Raw genomic sequence first — 17,494 nt, 5'->3', positions numbered from 1 at the left:
CCCCCCCCATTTTTCATTACATGTAAAAACTGCAGTGGATGGCGAAAGTCTGCGTTTGATGCTTGTTGAAATGCATTGGTGGCAAGATTTTTTATTTTTTTTTATCCTTTAAAAAATAACAAGCCTCCAATGCGCGTTTTAAACAAACACGGGGGATCGGACCTTTACAGCAGCAATTGTTGCTGGGGTTCTAAAAATACCTAATACTGTAGGTGAATTCGAGGTTGGTCAACAGAGGGCGCTAGGTGACCGCTTATGTGTCGCCGTGAATGAGTAACTTAATAAAATGACAAATCATTTGTGCTTTGAGATGAGAATCGTTTACAGTTAATGAATACAATTGATTTCGTTTATCTCCGGCGTATTTTTGTTTTGTTTTTGCATTTACTATTTGACTTGTATGTCGGATTTTTACTCCCATGCACAAGTTTGATTTTCATTTTACGACGCGAACAAGTCTCGGGCACAACAATAGACTCGTTACAAGTCAGGACATGCGCAGTAGTAGGTTTTTTTTTCTGCAAAATGAGCACAGACGATAAATAAAAAAAAAAGAAGCACTGACAGAATTATAAGAGGAAAAAAATAACTGGTATAATTTACAATAGAAGGCATCACTATGGGCACTTATACAGTATGTACATATTAGTCTGTGTTTTCCAGAGGGGGGGGGGGCAGTAGTTACAAGCCAGTTGAACAGTCACGACAAGCCGCTACGTACATTCGATACGCGCGTGCGCACACAAACCAAGGTTAGCGTAACCGCTAGCATTAGGTAGAAAAACGGCACCCAAAAAAAAAAAAATTCCGCACGTGACCAGGATGCTTTGAAGCACCCTGGGAAATTCGGAATACAGTTCCAAGGTCAAACCATGACTTTTTGGGGGGTGACAAAATCAAAAGGTCAGTTTGGCGGTGGACTTTGTGATGTCATGACAATCAACAATGCAGAAAACTAAAAATCCCCTTGAATGTGGCGGGGGGTGCGCATCGACGGACGACTTCTTAAAGTTGCATTTTGATTCCCAGGTCTCCGTTGAACAAGGTTTTTAAGACTCGTTGAAACGAACCTTGTTCAAGAACAACAAATGAAACGAATGGAAATGCATTTCCAGCACCCGAGTCCAATACCAACAGGCGGAAGGCACCTTTTCGTGCGTTGGACCTCCTCACGAACGGAAGCCGCTTTTTCAGGACGGGCCTTCAAGCACGCGCTCTTTTCTTAAGAACCGCAAACTCCAAAAAGACTTGGGTCAAAAGTAAAGACCGATCCACTTTATGGGTCAATTTGACCCAACTTTGTGGCTTGTTTTATACAAAATGATGTGATTGTTTTTGATCTGACCATTATGAGTCATTTTGCACTCAAAGAGCCATTTGTTGACTCAAAGTGGGTCAAATCGACCCAAGTCGAGGATCGGCCCATTTTTGACCTGTTTCGCTCCAAAAACGCTTTCCTTTTTTTAATAACAGACTACAAAGTAGAAGTTGTGGCCCAAATGTGCTTGGAGCCCTTAAACGCCTCAGTAGTGTTTGTCACAGGGTAGCCCCGCCCCTCCCCCCAACATGACCTATTATTATTATTAACCTTCACCTCTCTGCTGGATATTATCACAAAAAAAAAAAAAGTAGGCGGGACACTACTGGACTAAGCGCAGTACAAGGTAGTCATTCCTGGCATATACATATATATTTACTATTTATAATCTATATATTAGAATAAAAAATACATTTGGCAACATGTCGGATGCGTCCTGCTAATTTATGACTGCTACTTTTTGGTCTGGATGGGAACTACATGCGAAGGAGAAGGGGACTCGCACATGAGCCTTGACGTACTCTAAATATGTCAAAAAAAAAAAAAAAAAAGGCCATTTGGTGGAAATGTTGACAGATCAGTGCAGAAAAACCTGGTAAAGATTTTTTTCCTTCTTTCTCTACTTTTTAAGGTTCGGCCGCTTTCCTCTTGCCGTTCTTGACTTGGGCCTTCCCGGGGCTCTCGGGAAGGACGGCGGGGGCGGAGTCCTGGTGCTCGTCGTGTTCCAGGCAGCACAGCTGGCCGGTGGGCGGCCAGGCACGCAGCGCCCCCTCCTGGTGGGCCTTGCAGAAGGAGTTGGGGCACAGCTGGCAGAAGGCGTCCGAGTTCTTGCCGCAGACGTCGCAGTGGTGCCACGGGCAGTCCCAGCGACCTGACGGCAAACGGGGAAACGTTAGTCCAACGCGCTTCTCCAAAATGGACTCAATAGCGCCCCCTGGAAATTTGGGATGATACAAAGACAAGTGTGGGTGCGTGCGCGCGCTGACCAAAGGGCCTCTTGGAGCGGTTGAGGCAGGACAGGTGAAAAGCTTTCGTGCACGTCTTCTTGCCGCAGATGACCAGCTGACCTCCGTCGCCGCAGCGGAAACACTCGTCATCCGACTTCTTGCCATCCGTCCGCCGCTTCCTGTACTTGCGCTTCAGCCGCTTCCCTTTGGGATCGCTCGCCTGACCGTTGGAGTTCTGTCCACGCCAGGTAACGCAACCCCCCCCCCAAAAAAAATCAGACGGTGGCATCTCGACTTACAAGGACAGCAGGTGGCAGCTCATTATTATTATTATTATTTTTTACCTTGGGTCGATCTCCCAGGAAGCCGCTGCAGTTGGGGGCGCCGCAGCGACACACCGTCTTCTCGTTCCCCAAACAATCCAAGTTGTAGTTGAACGTCAGCTCGGTGCCTAGCAAGCCCAAACGGACACCAAACAATCAGAATTGTTTGCGCTTTGTTTATTAGGGCCGGGTGTCGATTCAAATTTTCCGATTTGAGTTCAGTTCGATTCAATCCAATATTGATCAATTATGGAACATCAGTTCTTCTTAAACATCAAGGACATGAAATTCCAAATTACATTTTGTGGCGACAGCAACCGCTGAAATGATTTTGTTTACTAACTCATTCACTCCCCGCAGCCATTTTCACTGAAGCAACCCCCTTCGCTCCCCGGCCGTTTTAACTGGATTTTGACTGATTTTGCAAAACCAACCGAATATTTTCTTCTATTGCTAAACATGGAAGCGACCAAAAGAAAGATTAGAGTCTCTTCTTTCATCAGGAAAAAAATAATATATTTGTATCTGTTTCTGTCTTGCAGCAATTAGCATTAGAATTTAGCCAAGTTGCATCATTAATCACAAATCTGTTGAAAACACTGGGGAAAAGAGTTTGTTGCAACATGGCCCTGGTTGATCTCTTATACTCCGCTGCCACCTGCTTTTTGTAATAACTGACATTGCTTTAAGCGACCTCTTCAAGTCAAAGCTGCATCAAAATCTGTATGCTCTAGCATAAAAAAACAAAACGTATAAACACATTTTTGGGAGTGGAGGACAAAGTATTAAAAAATGTATTTACACGTTTTGGGGTTTGAATGCGTTCATGAATGGAACACAACATAGTGGCTAAGTGGGCAAGTGTGTAGTGACTGTTGTGCATAAAAGTACCCGCCGGGATGTCGCAGACGGCGAAGAGTCCGACGCGCGTGTCTCCGTTGACGGTCCACTTCTGCGTCTCGCAGTTGGGCTGGCAGCTGTGGTTCATGAAGCGGGAGAAGTTGCCCTTGGGACCGGCGTCGATGATTCGGTCCTCGGGAGGGAAATCAAACACCTTATTGCCATGCACGTGCGTTTCCAACACAAATATTTGCTGGCACGTTTGTAGTACTGGCAACTGTGACGTTACGGTCCGCTGCCGTGCAACGTTCCCAAGGCAATGCCGTGTCGTTCGTGGCGCTCCCAGCGGAAGCGGAAGTGCTGAGCGCGCAGCAGCAGCACAGTTGAAAATGAAAAATTCATCGGAAATACCTTGTCAATCGTCAGCATGTAGAAGTCGGTGATGTTGTTCTCGTGCGCGTATTTGATCCTGGCCCGGCATTCGTCCTCGTCTATCAGCTCGCCGATGTACTCGTTCACAAACTCCCCCTGGTGGACCAACAATGAAATGAAACGTCGTCTTAGGGCTGTGCAATTCATCCGAATTCAATTACGTTTTCAATGATCACACTCCACAATTACAAAAATTGGCATCGCAAAGAAAAATAAAAAATTATTAATACTTATTTTTTGTTGTTTAAATGTAGGGCTGGGTTTAAAAAAAAACTTCTAATCTATTAAATGATTTTTCTTTTCGAGCGTGATATTTTATTTAAATATCTCTTTTTTCCCATAAACTAACAAGAACATTGAATTTTTTAAGGCCAATTTTTTTGTACCTTTCCATTTTCTTGAAATGTAGTGCTGACTTGAATTCAAAAGTATTTTCTTACATTTATGAAAGATTTATTGCACTTTATGACAATTGAGAATCTTTTTGATGATTGAATTAGATTTATGAAAATAGTTTCATAATTGTGTTTGAGTGTTATTTTCATGAATAAATATATCATTTAACCAGTCACTGCCTCTGCATAACTTAATGTTTGTGGAGTTTTTTGATGTTCCATAATTCATCGAAATAGGATTGAACTGAAAAAAAAAAAAACTCTTGAATGGATACCCAGCCCGATATATTTGCGCTTTTCATTTTCTTTTAAAATAATTAATTTAATGCATCTTGTTCAGTCCAAAAGGAACTTGCATAATTAGTGTTTCAAAGAAATGCATTTGCCTTAATATTTGTTGAAACATTTTCTTGTTTTGTACCCCAAAAAAAACCAAATTATTAGCAAATGAATGATGCTGAATATTTCCTCCACAATGGGGCATCCGTCTAAAAGCGCCGTCGCGCGCGCTCTGGAATGTCCCGACGCGAGCGTTCCTTTGGCGCTTTTCACCTTCTTGATGTCCCGCAGAGCGACGAGGCCCCAGCCCTTGCCGGGCGTCTTGATGATCTTGGTGTCCGGGTAGAGGCGCTTGGTGAAGTCCTGGTTGCAGCAGCGCTGGCCGCTGGGGCACACCTGCGGGTGGCACTCGTACTGCAGCATGCGGTTCAGGCACTCCGACTCGAAGCCGCACGGACGATCCACCGACGGCTTGCAGTTGCACTTTGGGATCTCGGCCGCGTCGGCCGCGTACACCTGCACCTTGCCCACCGCTTTGTTGACCTGAAAGACCAGAAAGGTAAGAGAGAGACGAAAGCTTTTTTGCAAAGAGCGGGAGCATGGATAAAGTCAATGGCCTTTTTTTTTTTAACCATAGATTTTTTAAAATAGATGAAAAGCCAATTATTTTTTTATTTTCTTTAGCTTCAAGCTACTTCCACAGATTTTTTTTACTTGACAGATAATGTGAAAAAGTGAATTATCTTGAATATGCAAAAACATGAAAGATGCTGTATACTAGGGGTGGGAATCTTTGAATGTCTCGATTCGATTCCGATTTTTGGGTCTGCGATTCGATTCGGAATGGATTTTCGATTAGGGGCGATTTTTGATTCAGAATGATTTGATTGAACATGATTTTTGCTTCAATCCATAGATGTGCAAGGAATTGTAATGATCTACTCCAGTCTGACTTGCTAATGCTAATTAGCGCGCTACTCGCTGCACTTTTATCACTCAAAAGAACGGCTCCACGCTGAAAAAAACCCAACACTTTTATTGGAATAACGTGACCGTGATTTCTACTCTCTAATGTGGCTACAACTTAACAGTGTATTAGATTGCGTGGAACCACACTGCCCCTCAGTGGCCAAACCGGGTACAACATGAACAGCGCTCCAAATAAAGGCAAGACAGTATAAGATAATTTAAATAAAATCAATTTGGGGACATTTAAAATCGATTCTGAATCGTACTAAATGAGAATCAAGATTCTTATGAAAATCGATTTTTTCCGTGACGTGAAGGTTTTCTATCTCACCTTGATGAATTTGTATGGTGGCGGTTTCCGATTTTTCTCCTGCGCCTCCTTGGCCTCCTGCTTCATCTTCATCTCCTTGAATTGAGATTCGGCCTCCAACAACGCTGACGAAAGCAACGCAGGTAAGGAAAGACTTCGCATTGAAAAATGTTGGCCATTTGAACCTTTACCCCTCTTGAAGACTTTCCCGATGCCGTTCTTCTGGTACTTGCTTCCCCGGTCGCCCTCCATGTAAGGGAAGATGCGACCCTGGTGGGTCCAGAAGTAGTCCTTGGAGCCGAAGAAGAAGACGGGGAACTCTCCGATCTCGTGGCGAAGGTGCTGGATGTTGGTGGGGACGTTGCGGGGGTGGTGAATCTCCGCGGGCCACCATCTGAAGGGAACAAAACCACGGCGCCATTAGAAAAGCCTTGATGGAAAAAGACAAGCGGCGTCCGCCGTGCCGGGCTCACCGGTAAGTTCCCAGTTTGACCCAGATGATGTCTCGGTATTTGGGTTTCTTGCCGGCGCGGCAGTCGTTGCAGAACCAGCTGCCGTCGGGCATGGCGATGTTCAGGCAGTCGGGGTGGAAGGCGGCGGGACAAGACTCGCAGCACAGCAGCTGACCTCCTGCAAGAGGAACACGTGCATGACAGCATTTGGGGGAGGGTGGCGGGTGGGGGGGGGTAATATTTGCATCATTTTGAGGAGGGTTGTACCATAGCGTATTAAAAAAATATATTTTTTAGAGCGGGGTAATATTCAGAGAAAAAAACTTTATAAAGTCGTTCATTTATGGGGGTTTCCTCTCAAATTTGCCCCCCCCCCCTGAAAATTTTTTGAAATATAGACGTGACTAATATGTCTTTGTAGGTTTGCCATTTGCTTGGGATGTTGAAAGGCTTTAATGCTAACGTACACAAAAAGTGAAGGATATTTGGCTTTATGGAAAATGTTACAGTAGTCAAGAAATACGAAAATAAAACTGAATGGAAACGCTAGAAAAAAAGGGCCCAAAAGTTGGAAAAAAACGTTTTACGCTTGGGGGGGTTGATTTTGAAGCGTACCGAAAAAAGGAAAATGCTCAGTTGGGCTAACTGAATAACCGCTGAGAAGACCGGATACACGTGGCCCATTTTGACCGGATATTACGTCACACGTACGTTTGTCGTCACAAAAATTGAAGAAGCAAATATTGATGCTATTTTAGATGGAAAACAGCAAAGAAGTTCATCAATAATTACAAAAGCAAACTCATACAACGCACTCGCTTCGTTGAAACGACTGGTGGCTCACATCTCTTAATGGTGTATAGCGCCACCTACAGTGGCGGAGACCCCCCCCCCCCCTCAATATTTGCGAAAAAAGAACAGATGAAAACGGACACAAGTCGCATGTCCGTTTTGCGCCTTCTCAGCTTCAAAAATTGGAAACCCGACCAGTGACGTCATATCACAGAAGAAGAACATTTAAGTCGACGTGATTTCCTCGGACGTCAAATGTTTTTTGGACGGCACCTTTGGAGCAGACGAAGCACCAGCTGACGTTGACGTGACTGTGGTGGCTGTATCCCTTCTTGGCGTTGAAATGGTTGGTGCAGACAATGGCGGCGTTGGTGACGGTCTCGCTGCCCGCCGCCACGCACTGGTCGCCCACGTGATACGCCACCGGGCAGCGCAGGCACCGCATCAGCCGCCCTGGCAAAAACACGAGGGAAAGTAAACCCGAGGCCGGTCACGTGACGCCGGCAGTCGGCGCTCCTCACCTTTGGTGGACTTGTGCTGCGTGCGGCAGCCGTAGTGGCAGCTGAGGCAGGTGTGCAGCGGGCAGCGGAAGCCTTTGTTGTCAAAGACGGTGAGCGGGCTGAGGCGGGCGCACACCTCGTGGTAGAACTTGCCGCAGTGCGCCACGTGGCAGCGGCGCACGTCGCCGTCCGACCGCTTGCACGCGAAGCACGAGTGAAGCCCTGCCGCGAAATGTGGGAGGAGTGAGCCGAAAGGCGCGAGGGTCCCGTGAGCGCAGCGGCCGACGGAAACGCGCGCTCACCCGTGCTGCACGGCCGACACAGCGGCTTGTCGTCCGCTTTCAAGCTTTCGTCCAGACACCGGAGATGGAACATCCCGCAGCATTGCCCTTCGCAGGGAACCAGGTCCTCGCCGGCCCGCTCGCACACCTGCAACGCGCCACCCACAACGCTACAACCTGTTTTCTGCTAATGTGGTCATACGGGTCAAAAAGGGGCTGACCCGACTGCTTGGGTCATCATTTAAGTTTAAACCAAAAAGTTGGCCACCCAAAAAAATAATAGTTGTCAAACAACCCAAAAAACGGAGTTTGGGTTATTCTTTCGACCCAGATTTTTTGGCTTACGGTGTTTTTTTTGTAAAAAAATAAATAAATAATTGGGTTGTTTATTGACCCAAATTTTGGGTTTAAATAATCCAAAAAGTTGTGAAAAAAAGTTATTTTATAAAACAAATAATAACATGGTTTGTTTATTGAATTGTTGATTTGACCCAACTTTTTGGTTGAAATAAATAAACCAAAATGTTGTACGTCAGTCCCCTTTTGAGTTATTTTTGCAAAAAGTGCTTGAGACCAACCTGGCAAACAAATTCTTTCTTGCGTTCTCCCTTTTTCATGCCATCCAGGCTGTCGCTGGGAGAATCGGGACAGCCTTCACTTCCGGAACCCTGCACACAAGGCGCGGTCCGCTTCATTTGAATTGAGCGGAATTGAAGCCCGGCAGACGCGAGCCCAATCCTCCCGTGAAGCTCAAACGCGTCATTCGTTGTCCTCTCACCTCAAGTTCCGGACAAAGGGACGAGCGTCTTTTGGTCTTGGCGGGCTCGCCGAGGTTCTCGCCGTCCTGCTTCCGCTTCCTTTTGCGCTTTGGTTTCTCTGCTTCGTGGTCATCTGCAGTGAGGGGATATTTTCACAAAGTGGTCACGAGGCGCGCACGGCGGATTCGTGCTGCCGACTGGTTATAGTCGTACCCGCGAGAAGCACTTGGTGCTTTTTTAGCGGTTTCTTGCTTTCTTTCACTTCTTTGTCAGCGTTCCACTTCCTCCTCCTGATCTTCTCGTCGGCTCCCGCCAACATCCAGGCCTGGCCCTGGTCATGAATCATGAATCATACGCTTAGTACGCGTTTGTTTCCTGTCTCGTCGCATGACACATGCAGGATCTTCTCACATTTTTTCGCCTCTTCTTGGGTTGGTGGTCCACCGCCGCGTCTAACACGCTTGTCCTTTTGGAGATTTGCTTCAGCCCTCTCTTGCCTAAAAACATAGAGAAAAATGGCGATAGGCCGACGTGGGGGTTTTTATGCAAGGTTGATACCGATATGATTATTAATATAACCGATATCCGATATTTCAAGCCGATATTCATCGAAAAGAGAAAATATTAGTGTCAACATTTAAAAATGGAGCTTTGTTGAAATATCAACAAAACAACTTTTGTCATTTTCAACGCTTTAAAAATGGTTTTAAAATGATAAGAACAATTCCAGGGAGCTTTCAAAAGTCATCAGCAAAGTTTTCCAAAATTTCAACATAATTGAAACATTAAACTTTCACTTGTCCTTTGTTTTAATTTCTTATTTTTTTATTTTAAAAAAAAGTGTAGGGAGTCCCCAGTGTCAGCAGCATCTTTTATAAAGATAAGTGAAAATGAAATCAATACAGTAAATATCTCATGGAGCGACAAATGCATGCGATTTGTAGCTCATTTTGGATTTTCGTCAAATCTTTCAGAAGATCTTCGCTAACAGTGGAAACATTTTCTAAACCTGTTCAACGTGTCTTTGCGCCAAGTAAAAACTGTCTGTGAACGTCTTACAAATAAATTTGCTACGTTTGCAAGCATTTGCCGTTAAGTGTGATACAAACTTCATCGGCCTTGGATTTGTAAAAACAAAAACAAAAAAGCCGATGCCGATATTCGTTAAAATACCAGCAACAATAATGAGCCTGGCTGATAATAGGTGTAAAAATAAAAATAAAATAAAGCATGCGGTTAATACACATTTTCAAACTGCAATTACTGATGATTTGTTTGTGCGACTTTTTTTTTTTTTGTCCACCAGCTTTTTCCACTGACCTGGAGCCGAACCTTCGCCCAACATCCTCTTCTCGGCTGGACTCGTTGACATCTTCCTCCTCGCATCCGTCTTCAGTGGCGAGCCTGCTTGTTTGGGTCTTCGCTTCTTCTTGAGAAGGACCGCCGGTTGCATGGAAAGAGAAACGTTCGACATTTATCACATCCACGTGGATTGCACAAGCGGAAGCAAGATTTCCAAAGTGTACATTTCGATGTCAAAAGTTGGGAGACGCGCCGATGTCGTCGTTCGGCCAAACCTGCAGCAGAGAGTCCTCGTCTTTCTTCTTCCTCTTCTTCAGATGGCCTCCGTTGAGCCGTTGTCCGCGTTTGGCGGCGGCCTCGGACATCAACAGTCGCGCCTCCGCCTCAGCGTTGGGCTCCGGCTTGAGCTTGTCCAGGATGCAGGGGTTGAGGCGGGGCCCGTTATGGTCGTACACGAAGATGAAGTTGGCCAAGCGCTCATCCAGCGACATGGCCAGCGCCTCCGTGGCCTGGATCACGCCCATCTTCCACTGAGGCCGCAGTTTACGGGGCACGCATGGAAGTGTCTGCGGGGGACAGCGAGACAAACGTCAACCCACAACATCTTACACGGTTTGTTTCTTCTTCTTTCTTTCTTTCTTTTTTTTTGGAAACAAGTTCATCGCTATCGATGTCTTTTGTATTGCGAGCAAGCTTCAGATACGCAGTGAAGAAAAAGAAATGAGAACGACCCGTCTCGATGGACTTTCCACCATTTATTCAGGATTTCTACAGTTCAATTCAAGACTTTTTTTTTTACTTTGGTTTGAAATTAAATGTAGGCGCAACTTCACACATCGTCCGTAAATGACACGCATCTTGACTAAAACCACATCCGTTTTGTTGGTTCCCATATCGAGATTGCGCAATGTCACCACATAAAAAAAGAAAAAAAAGAATGTTCATTCATTTTAAGATTTGAGACTATTTATACTCGTAAAATCCTACTTGTCACGCGTCAACACTTTTCAAGACTCCTGAAGCTTGACTTAAGAAATTTAACTGTGAAACAAAGTATCTAATGCAAGACAATATGAAAATATTTCTATGGCCTTTTCACACTGCACTTGGTCTTCTTGATGTTTAACACGGGGCACACGCAAAGTGCATCCAGGTGCCATTTTTTACCTAATTTAGAAATGCCTGCATAGCAAGTTTTTGTTTTTTACTGTATCGGGATTAGAGATGTCAAAATGAATTGATTAATCGACAAGTAATGGATTATTATTTACGGGAGAGGATTAGGGCCAGTGAAGAGAGAAAAAAAAAAGTTTGGCAGGATTCTCACTTTATAGTCAGAAATCTGAGAATAAAGTCAGAATTCTGACTTTAATATTAATTATTAATTATTTAATTCTGACTTTAAAGTCAGAATTCTGACAATAAAGTGAGAATCCTGCCAAACTTTTTTCTCTCTCTCTTCCTAATCCTCTTCCGTAGATTATCAGATTAATCAACAACTATTTCAATCAACGAGTCATCGTTTGGAGCCATTTTTTAAGTGAAAAATGTCAGAATCCGGTGATTTCAGCATAGTACAGTAATTGTTTACTGATTTCTGTAGTCCGTCATGAAAGAAGACTCATTATCTCGTGTGTTCAATCAAAATAAGACATTTGCAAACATCTGTTGTTACATAGTACAACATCAATACCCTTTTTTTATTGAGCGCGATACGAACATGAAGTACGAAAAAAACACCAATCACTGGTTTGTAAACAGTTAACAGGGTAAAAAAATGCGTTTGTAATACATGAATGCAAAATGAGAATGAATGCGACTCGTCAATGAATCGATTCAGGAGTGACCGCACGAATCGGGAGGTTGAAGTACCTTTTTGTGGAGGACACGTGAGGCCGGCTGCTTGTTGCGCAGGCAGAGCTCCTGGTACTGGCTCTCCAGAGCGAACGATACCATGTTCTTCTCAAAAATGTAGCCCCTCTCAGGAGCATCTCCAAAATACTGCACATGGTAAAGGAGGCCCGACCTGCTTTTGGCTAGTATAAAACAGACGCATGCACATGAGAGGGAATATTCAGAGTCGTCGCATTGTGCGACAGTGGAGAAAGGGAATCACCGTTGGGTTTGATGTGGTGGTTGAGTTCAGGGTCGGTAGTGACGATGCAGGGCCACCAGGGGTACCCCGACACTTTGGTCCAGACCACGTCGCCAACAGAGAAGCTGCTCGGCAAAGACGGCGCTTCGGCGGCGCCTGCTGACGGCTCGCAGACGACTGTAGGCTGGAAGAAGAAGGAAAAAGTAGGAAGGGGGGGGGGGGGGGGGGGGGAACACACACACACACACAAACTTTTTTAGAGTAACTCGTCTTTTGTGGATATTTCGCCAACGTCAGCCATAAGTCAAAGAATTCACTATGAGTGTAAAGAAGAATTGCGTCACAAGGAGTGGGCTCGTTGTTACATCGCCATATTTGAAGACGTTTGAGCCAATACTTTTGTAGGAATCATTTTCAAGCTGATTGCAGCTTTCAGGTAAAAACATTTCGTAAAAACATTTCATGAAAACAAGCAAAAATCCATCTCGTCTACGCTCAACAGCAAAAAATGTCTTTCAGGCTAGACAACTGGACAACGAATGGGCAATTTTTAAGGGTCCTCAGACACCCTGAAATAAACACGTTGACATGTGACATCGCAATATATAAAAAGTTGAGACACACCTGTTTCTTGCTATTTTTTGTGGTGGGGAGGGGGGGGGGGGAAGACACCCAGCTAAATAATTTCAAATTTGACCACTATTAATATTGTGGTCTATACACTGGATAGGGTTAAAAAAAAAAAAAAAGAAAACAAACAGAGAGCATGTGGTTGCAAAAGTGTACACACCTTCTTGTAGCGGAATTTGACTTTGTTCAGAAATAGCCAGTCACATTCCAACTCATGTTAAATGGGAGTCTGAACACGCCTGCCACCGTTTAAAACACCTCTGTTTAACTTTAAACCATGTTCAGATGTTTTAGTCGGCTTTTCCTGACATATTTCCCTTTTTTTGCAGAAGCCTGAAGGTTTTGTGGAGCCATGTGGAAACGTTCATAATTGAAGAAAAATATCCCCAATCGTGAGCCGCCGACGCTTGATGCTTCACTGTCGGTACGGCCTTCTTTTGGTGATGAGCGGTGTCGTGTTTGTGCCGAACGGGCCTTTTGGAATTGGGGCCAAAAAGTTCATCTTGGTTTCATGGGACCAGAACACAATTGACCAAATGCGTTTGAGACACTTCAAGTGTTTCAGCCACCCTACCCCATTGCAGACATAAGAAGAAGACGGGACGTACTAAACAGCCAGTACTTGCCAGAAGTTCCTGCAGCGCCTTCAACGATTGAGTCGGCCTCTCGGCAGCCTTTCTGACCACTTTTCTTCTCATCTTTTCCTCCACTTTGGAGGGACGTCCAGTTCTTGGCAAATTCTCCGTGGTGCCATACTTTCTCCACTTGACGATGACCGTCTTCACCGTGTTCCACGGCATACCTAACGTCTTGGAAATTCTTTTGTACCCTTCTCCTGACTGATACCTTTCAACAATGAGGTCCTTCTGCTGCTGCGGAAGCTCTCGGCGGACCATGGCTCGGGACTACAAAAATGTCAGGAAAGGCCTATTAGAACATCTGAACTTTATTAGGAATTAATCGGAGGCAATTTAAAAAGGTGGCAGGTGTGTAACTAGAGACTCCCATGAGTTTGGGTAGCTGGCGTTCACTCGATTTCTTTACGTTTTTCTAGGCAAACGGTTGAAGGAGTTGACCAAGTAAAAAAACGAACCTTCTCCGCTGCCTCCCAAGCATGATTGAGAACATCTTCGGGTACGGCGGAAGAACCGAGGTTAGCTTGAGGTTTTGGTTTTTGAGGTCTCCCCCGCCGCTTCTTCACTTCCTGTCTTCCCTCAGGCACCGATGCCGCACCTTCGACAACGGCGGCCAAGCCGGTCCCGCTGGCCGAGCACGGCTCAAAGAGCGGCGCCTTGACCACCAGGGGTACGGTCACCTTCAGCTCCGGTTCGCCGTGCGGACCGCACGCGTGCTGATGGGTTCCGTTGGAAGGGGGCGCTTCGGCGCCCTTGAGGACGGGCGTCTCGGCGGCGCACAGCTTGGGGATGGCGTCCTGGTCGCCGTTGAGCACCAAAGACGTGAGGTCCTTGAGCCTGTCGTGGCTCGACATCTTGTGGAGCACGCCGTCCTGCAAGGTGGCGGCCAGTTGCGCGGCGGCCTGGTCCATGAGCAGGGAGGGGTCGCCGCGAGACTCTGGCGGCTGCTTCATGCTGATGGGGTTGGCCGGCTCGGGCATCAAAGGCAAGGAGCTCCCTATGCTGTCCATTCCATTCAAGTCCTTCTCACGAACTCTGGCAAAAACAGCAAGAGATGGCATCGGGTCACATGTGCAAGTCTCAAACCTTCAACTCATTTGTCTTGGGTGAGTCTCAAGACCCAAGAGCGAGCTTTAAGTATGTCTAGACCTTCACGTTCCTAACAAGTCCCAGGTGGTTTTGACTTACACCTACCCAGTTTCACAGTCTCAGACTAAAAACTGAAAGCCAAAAGAAATGCAAGAGTTTTACCGGCGTCACATCATCTTGATCGTATAATTTCAAGTGTTTCAGATCAGTCTTTTCCAAGTCTTGGCCTTACGACAATACCAGGCGCGTTTGATATTATCATGAGCCACGTCAAGTCCAGACACGATGACATCAAGTCACACGTGAAAGTCTGTAACTCTCAACCTTCAAGTAAGAAAATGTGGCCTCTCAAAATGCAAAACTACTACTTTCCTGACCCTGCACACCGTGTGACAGTTCAGTCGGGTTCGGTTGCAGGTGTGAGGCAGGCATAAAGTAAGTGTAAAGTTGAGAAAATTGCAAAGGGGGATAAGATCCCCACACAGTTCATATTCACCCACGATAGGTGGAATTCCGCGATAGAGACAAAACTGTATTGGCCAATTGCTCTAACCTGTGACTAGAAAAATACTGTCATACCCCCACCATCAATAATTATACCACCTTTGTATTACCGATACTTCAACACAGTTGCTGCTGTAAGATAAGTAACAGTATTTGTGTGTGATGACTCAATTGACCATTTCTGAAAAATAAAACACTCAATTTAGAAACTTTAACATATTATTATCCCCCCAAATTGTTAGTAGGGCAGGGATAGGGAACCCTGATTTTCCATGTCTCTCTCCTCAAACACAGCCGACTCAACTGATCAGCGAGCTCTATAGAAGCCCGATAACGATCTTGTTCATCAATCAGGTGCGTTGATGGAGGGAGACATGGACAGGCAGGACAGCGGCTCTCGAGGACCAGGGTTCCCTACCCCTGACTTGGGGGCTCGAGAGAAAACTGCACCTGTCACACAATGTTCCAGCTGCATTGTTTGGTCTACTGCAAGATGTTTTTTTTAAAACAAAACTGATAGCAACTTACATCCAGACTGACTTACGAGCATTGCAGCACAAAAGGCGACAGTTGTGGGCGAGCAGGTAGCCTCTATCCCCGGGCCCCATCCAAATGAGCCCCCCCCCCTGGAAAAACGACAAGCTATCTGCTAGCTGCAGTCTGCGCTGGTGTGGGTGGTATTGGGGGGGGGGGGGGGGCACGAAAGAGGGCAGGAACCGCGTGCAGCGATGCCCAATGAGCGCATCGACGTGTGGAAAAGCCGCGGAAACGAGAACAGCTGCTGACACGTCCAAGAATAAAGTGCACGTAATGCACCCTCTCCTGCGCAATCTGTGACATTTATTAGCGATGTTAGAGTCTCATCGTGGATCGATTTATCTTGTCTGACGAGCGCCCTGCGATCGTACCAACTTCTTGCCACTGTCCAGACGTACTTTCACATCGCAAACTTTAGTCGTCCTCGATTCCTCATGTGCTCCGTCTGCCATTTTAATCATGAGTACTTGTAATTTAATTGGAAAGCGGGCATGTATTATTCCATTCCGAGCTACTCGCGAGCGTCAGCCATTAAGCAGCAACTAGACAAAGCCGCCGCACAAAGGACAAAAACACCTCGGCGAGAAAAAAACTAACTTAAAACCGAGTAGGATTAGAGGTGGTTCAACGACTGTGGTCGTTTGGATGAAGTGTTCGGATACGGTTAGAAGAGTCACTTTGTCGGCGCCATGACAGCTCGTTTCGAAAAAAATGCTAACCAGTGAAGCCCATTCAAGTCCATTGAAAAGTAGCAGGAGCTAGAGCTAGCCTCGGCTAGCTAGCCGCCTCTCGCTTAAAATGGATGCTGGGCCCCGGGACAAGTGTATACTTTCCCAGGGAGAAAAAAAAAGTCCCCGAGTTGGATCCTATGGCCTCGGCCTTGTCAGTAAAGACGAACGGCGGCCGTTGGGGGCTTACCTGCTGGCTGGACGTCCCGGCGGTCGCTTAAACGGAAACGGGGAGTTTATCCATGGCGTAAATGGACGAATTTCATTCAAGTGGAGTGAAAAGGCTTTTGCGGGGAACTCAAACTGTGAGGCCGACCAGCGCGAAAAATGCTCACTCGTGATTGGTTGGCGGCGCACACGAAGAAAAAGAAAAAAAAAAGCATAGGAAGTAGATGGATGACCGCACTACCTCATTCATTCACGATCATTTTTTTATTCGGTACTTTTCTTCCTTTCTATTCAAGTTGTAAAAACACTTTATGGAAAACATGTACATTTGGAGGCGCCCGCATATATTCAGGGATGAAGTTATTTTGGGAACCCATGGAAAAGCATGGAATCAGAACATAGTGGACCCCGCATGCGCGCACGGTTCGGCACCCACGGAATCGCATATTCAAGGATAGCCCAGCCCCCTTGTTTGTGTGTTTGTTCTTTGGTGGGGAGGTTTTTTCACCCACTTTCCTATATTCCCAAACATTTAAAAAGTCTGACCTGCCGATCTCAGTTTTGCCGATCCCGTTTTTTTCCCTCCATAACGAGAAGCATGCACCGTCAATGTTCCAATCTTGTTTTATTGTAAAACATTGAACAGTATATGTGAAACAATACTAACGAGTTGTTTAAACTGCGCATGAAATAATGAAGTAGTTCCCTCAAATAAAAATGAAAATAAAATGAATTAGTCATCTCAGCAGAAGAGGACAGTGACTGACTTTTTCACAGGTCTGAGGTTTGGAGATGAGATTGGTGGAAAAGATCGCATGTTGTTTCTTTAGGAACGCTACGAGACTGAACCTGCTTTCTTGATAAGCGTTTCACATTGCTTGGCTACGTCACTATGCACTGAATGCGTTGCAACATAAATAACAATGGCGGCGTACGTCCAAATAAAGTTTCCACAAAATATATTAAACTGGAAAGGATTTTTCAAAAAATTGTCTTAAAGTTATGTTACTAACAACCAGATAAATAATATAGAGCAAACTTGTCATGACAGTCGGGGTTCCTTTTAATATATCATATCAGAGGCTTCTTTCTACACATTATTTTAAAGGTTATTTAACTCGTTATTACACATTTATTACATATTTCCGTTTTAAACTAATCATTAATAACACAAAAGAAATAGATGATGACTTGTTTTGGGGTTAAAGTG

At 45.4% G+C, this 17,494-nt stretch overlaps 1 protein-coding gene across 4 annotated transcripts; it reads right to left on the bottom strand.

Moving 5' to 3' along the window:
- Window positions 1-488: 488 nt before the first annotated feature.
- nsd2 (nuclear receptor binding SET domain protein 2) lies at window positions 489-16,436 on the bottom strand. 4 transcript variants are annotated; one of them, XM_086095474.1, is made up of 22 exons: window positions 16,307-16,436; window positions 13,717-14,293; window positions 12,015-12,177; window positions 11,771-11,934; window positions 10,174-10,464; window positions 9,917-10,025; window positions 9,008-9,093; window positions 8,810-8,927; window positions 8,617-8,729; window positions 8,417-8,506; window positions 7,860-7,986; window positions 7,579-7,779; window positions 7,331-7,510; window positions 6,287-6,443; window positions 6,005-6,207; window positions 5,835-5,938; window positions 4,808-5,077; window positions 3,840-3,956; window positions 3,480-3,621; window positions 2,610-2,716; window positions 2,305-2,500; window positions 489-2,189 (listed from the first exon to the last, which is right to left on the bottom strand). In XM_086095474.1, the coding sequence occupies exons 2-22, from the start codon at window positions 14,266-14,268 to the stop codon at window positions 1,945-1,947; spliced, it is 3,735 nt and encodes a 1,244-aa protein (XP_085951600.1). In that variant the 5' UTR covers window positions 14,269-14,293; window positions 16,307-16,436; the 3' UTR covers window positions 489-1,944. The 4 variants fall into 4 exon arrangements, with proteins under 4 accessions (XP_085951600.1, XP_085951597.1, XP_085951598.1 ...); XM_086095471.1 differs by lacking the exon at window positions 16,307-16,436 and adding an exon at window positions 15,380-15,646; XM_086095472.1 differs by lacking the exon at window positions 16,307-16,436 and adding an exon at window positions 15,380-15,646 and having other exon boundaries at window positions 9,917-10,022.
- Between the last annotated feature and the right edge of the window lie 1,058 nt (window positions 16,437-17,494).

This window comes from Leptonotus elevatus, chromosome 14, assembly GCF_054856555.1.
Source record: "Leptonotus elevatus isolate MCC_2025b chromosome 14, RoL_Lele_1.0, whole genome shotgun sequence".
NCBI lineage: Eukaryota > Metazoa > Chordata > Actinopteri > Syngnathiformes > Syngnathidae > Leptonotus > Leptonotus elevatus.
Note: the sequence above shows the minus strand (reverse complement) of the source record. Positions and strands in the feature narration are given on the sequence as shown.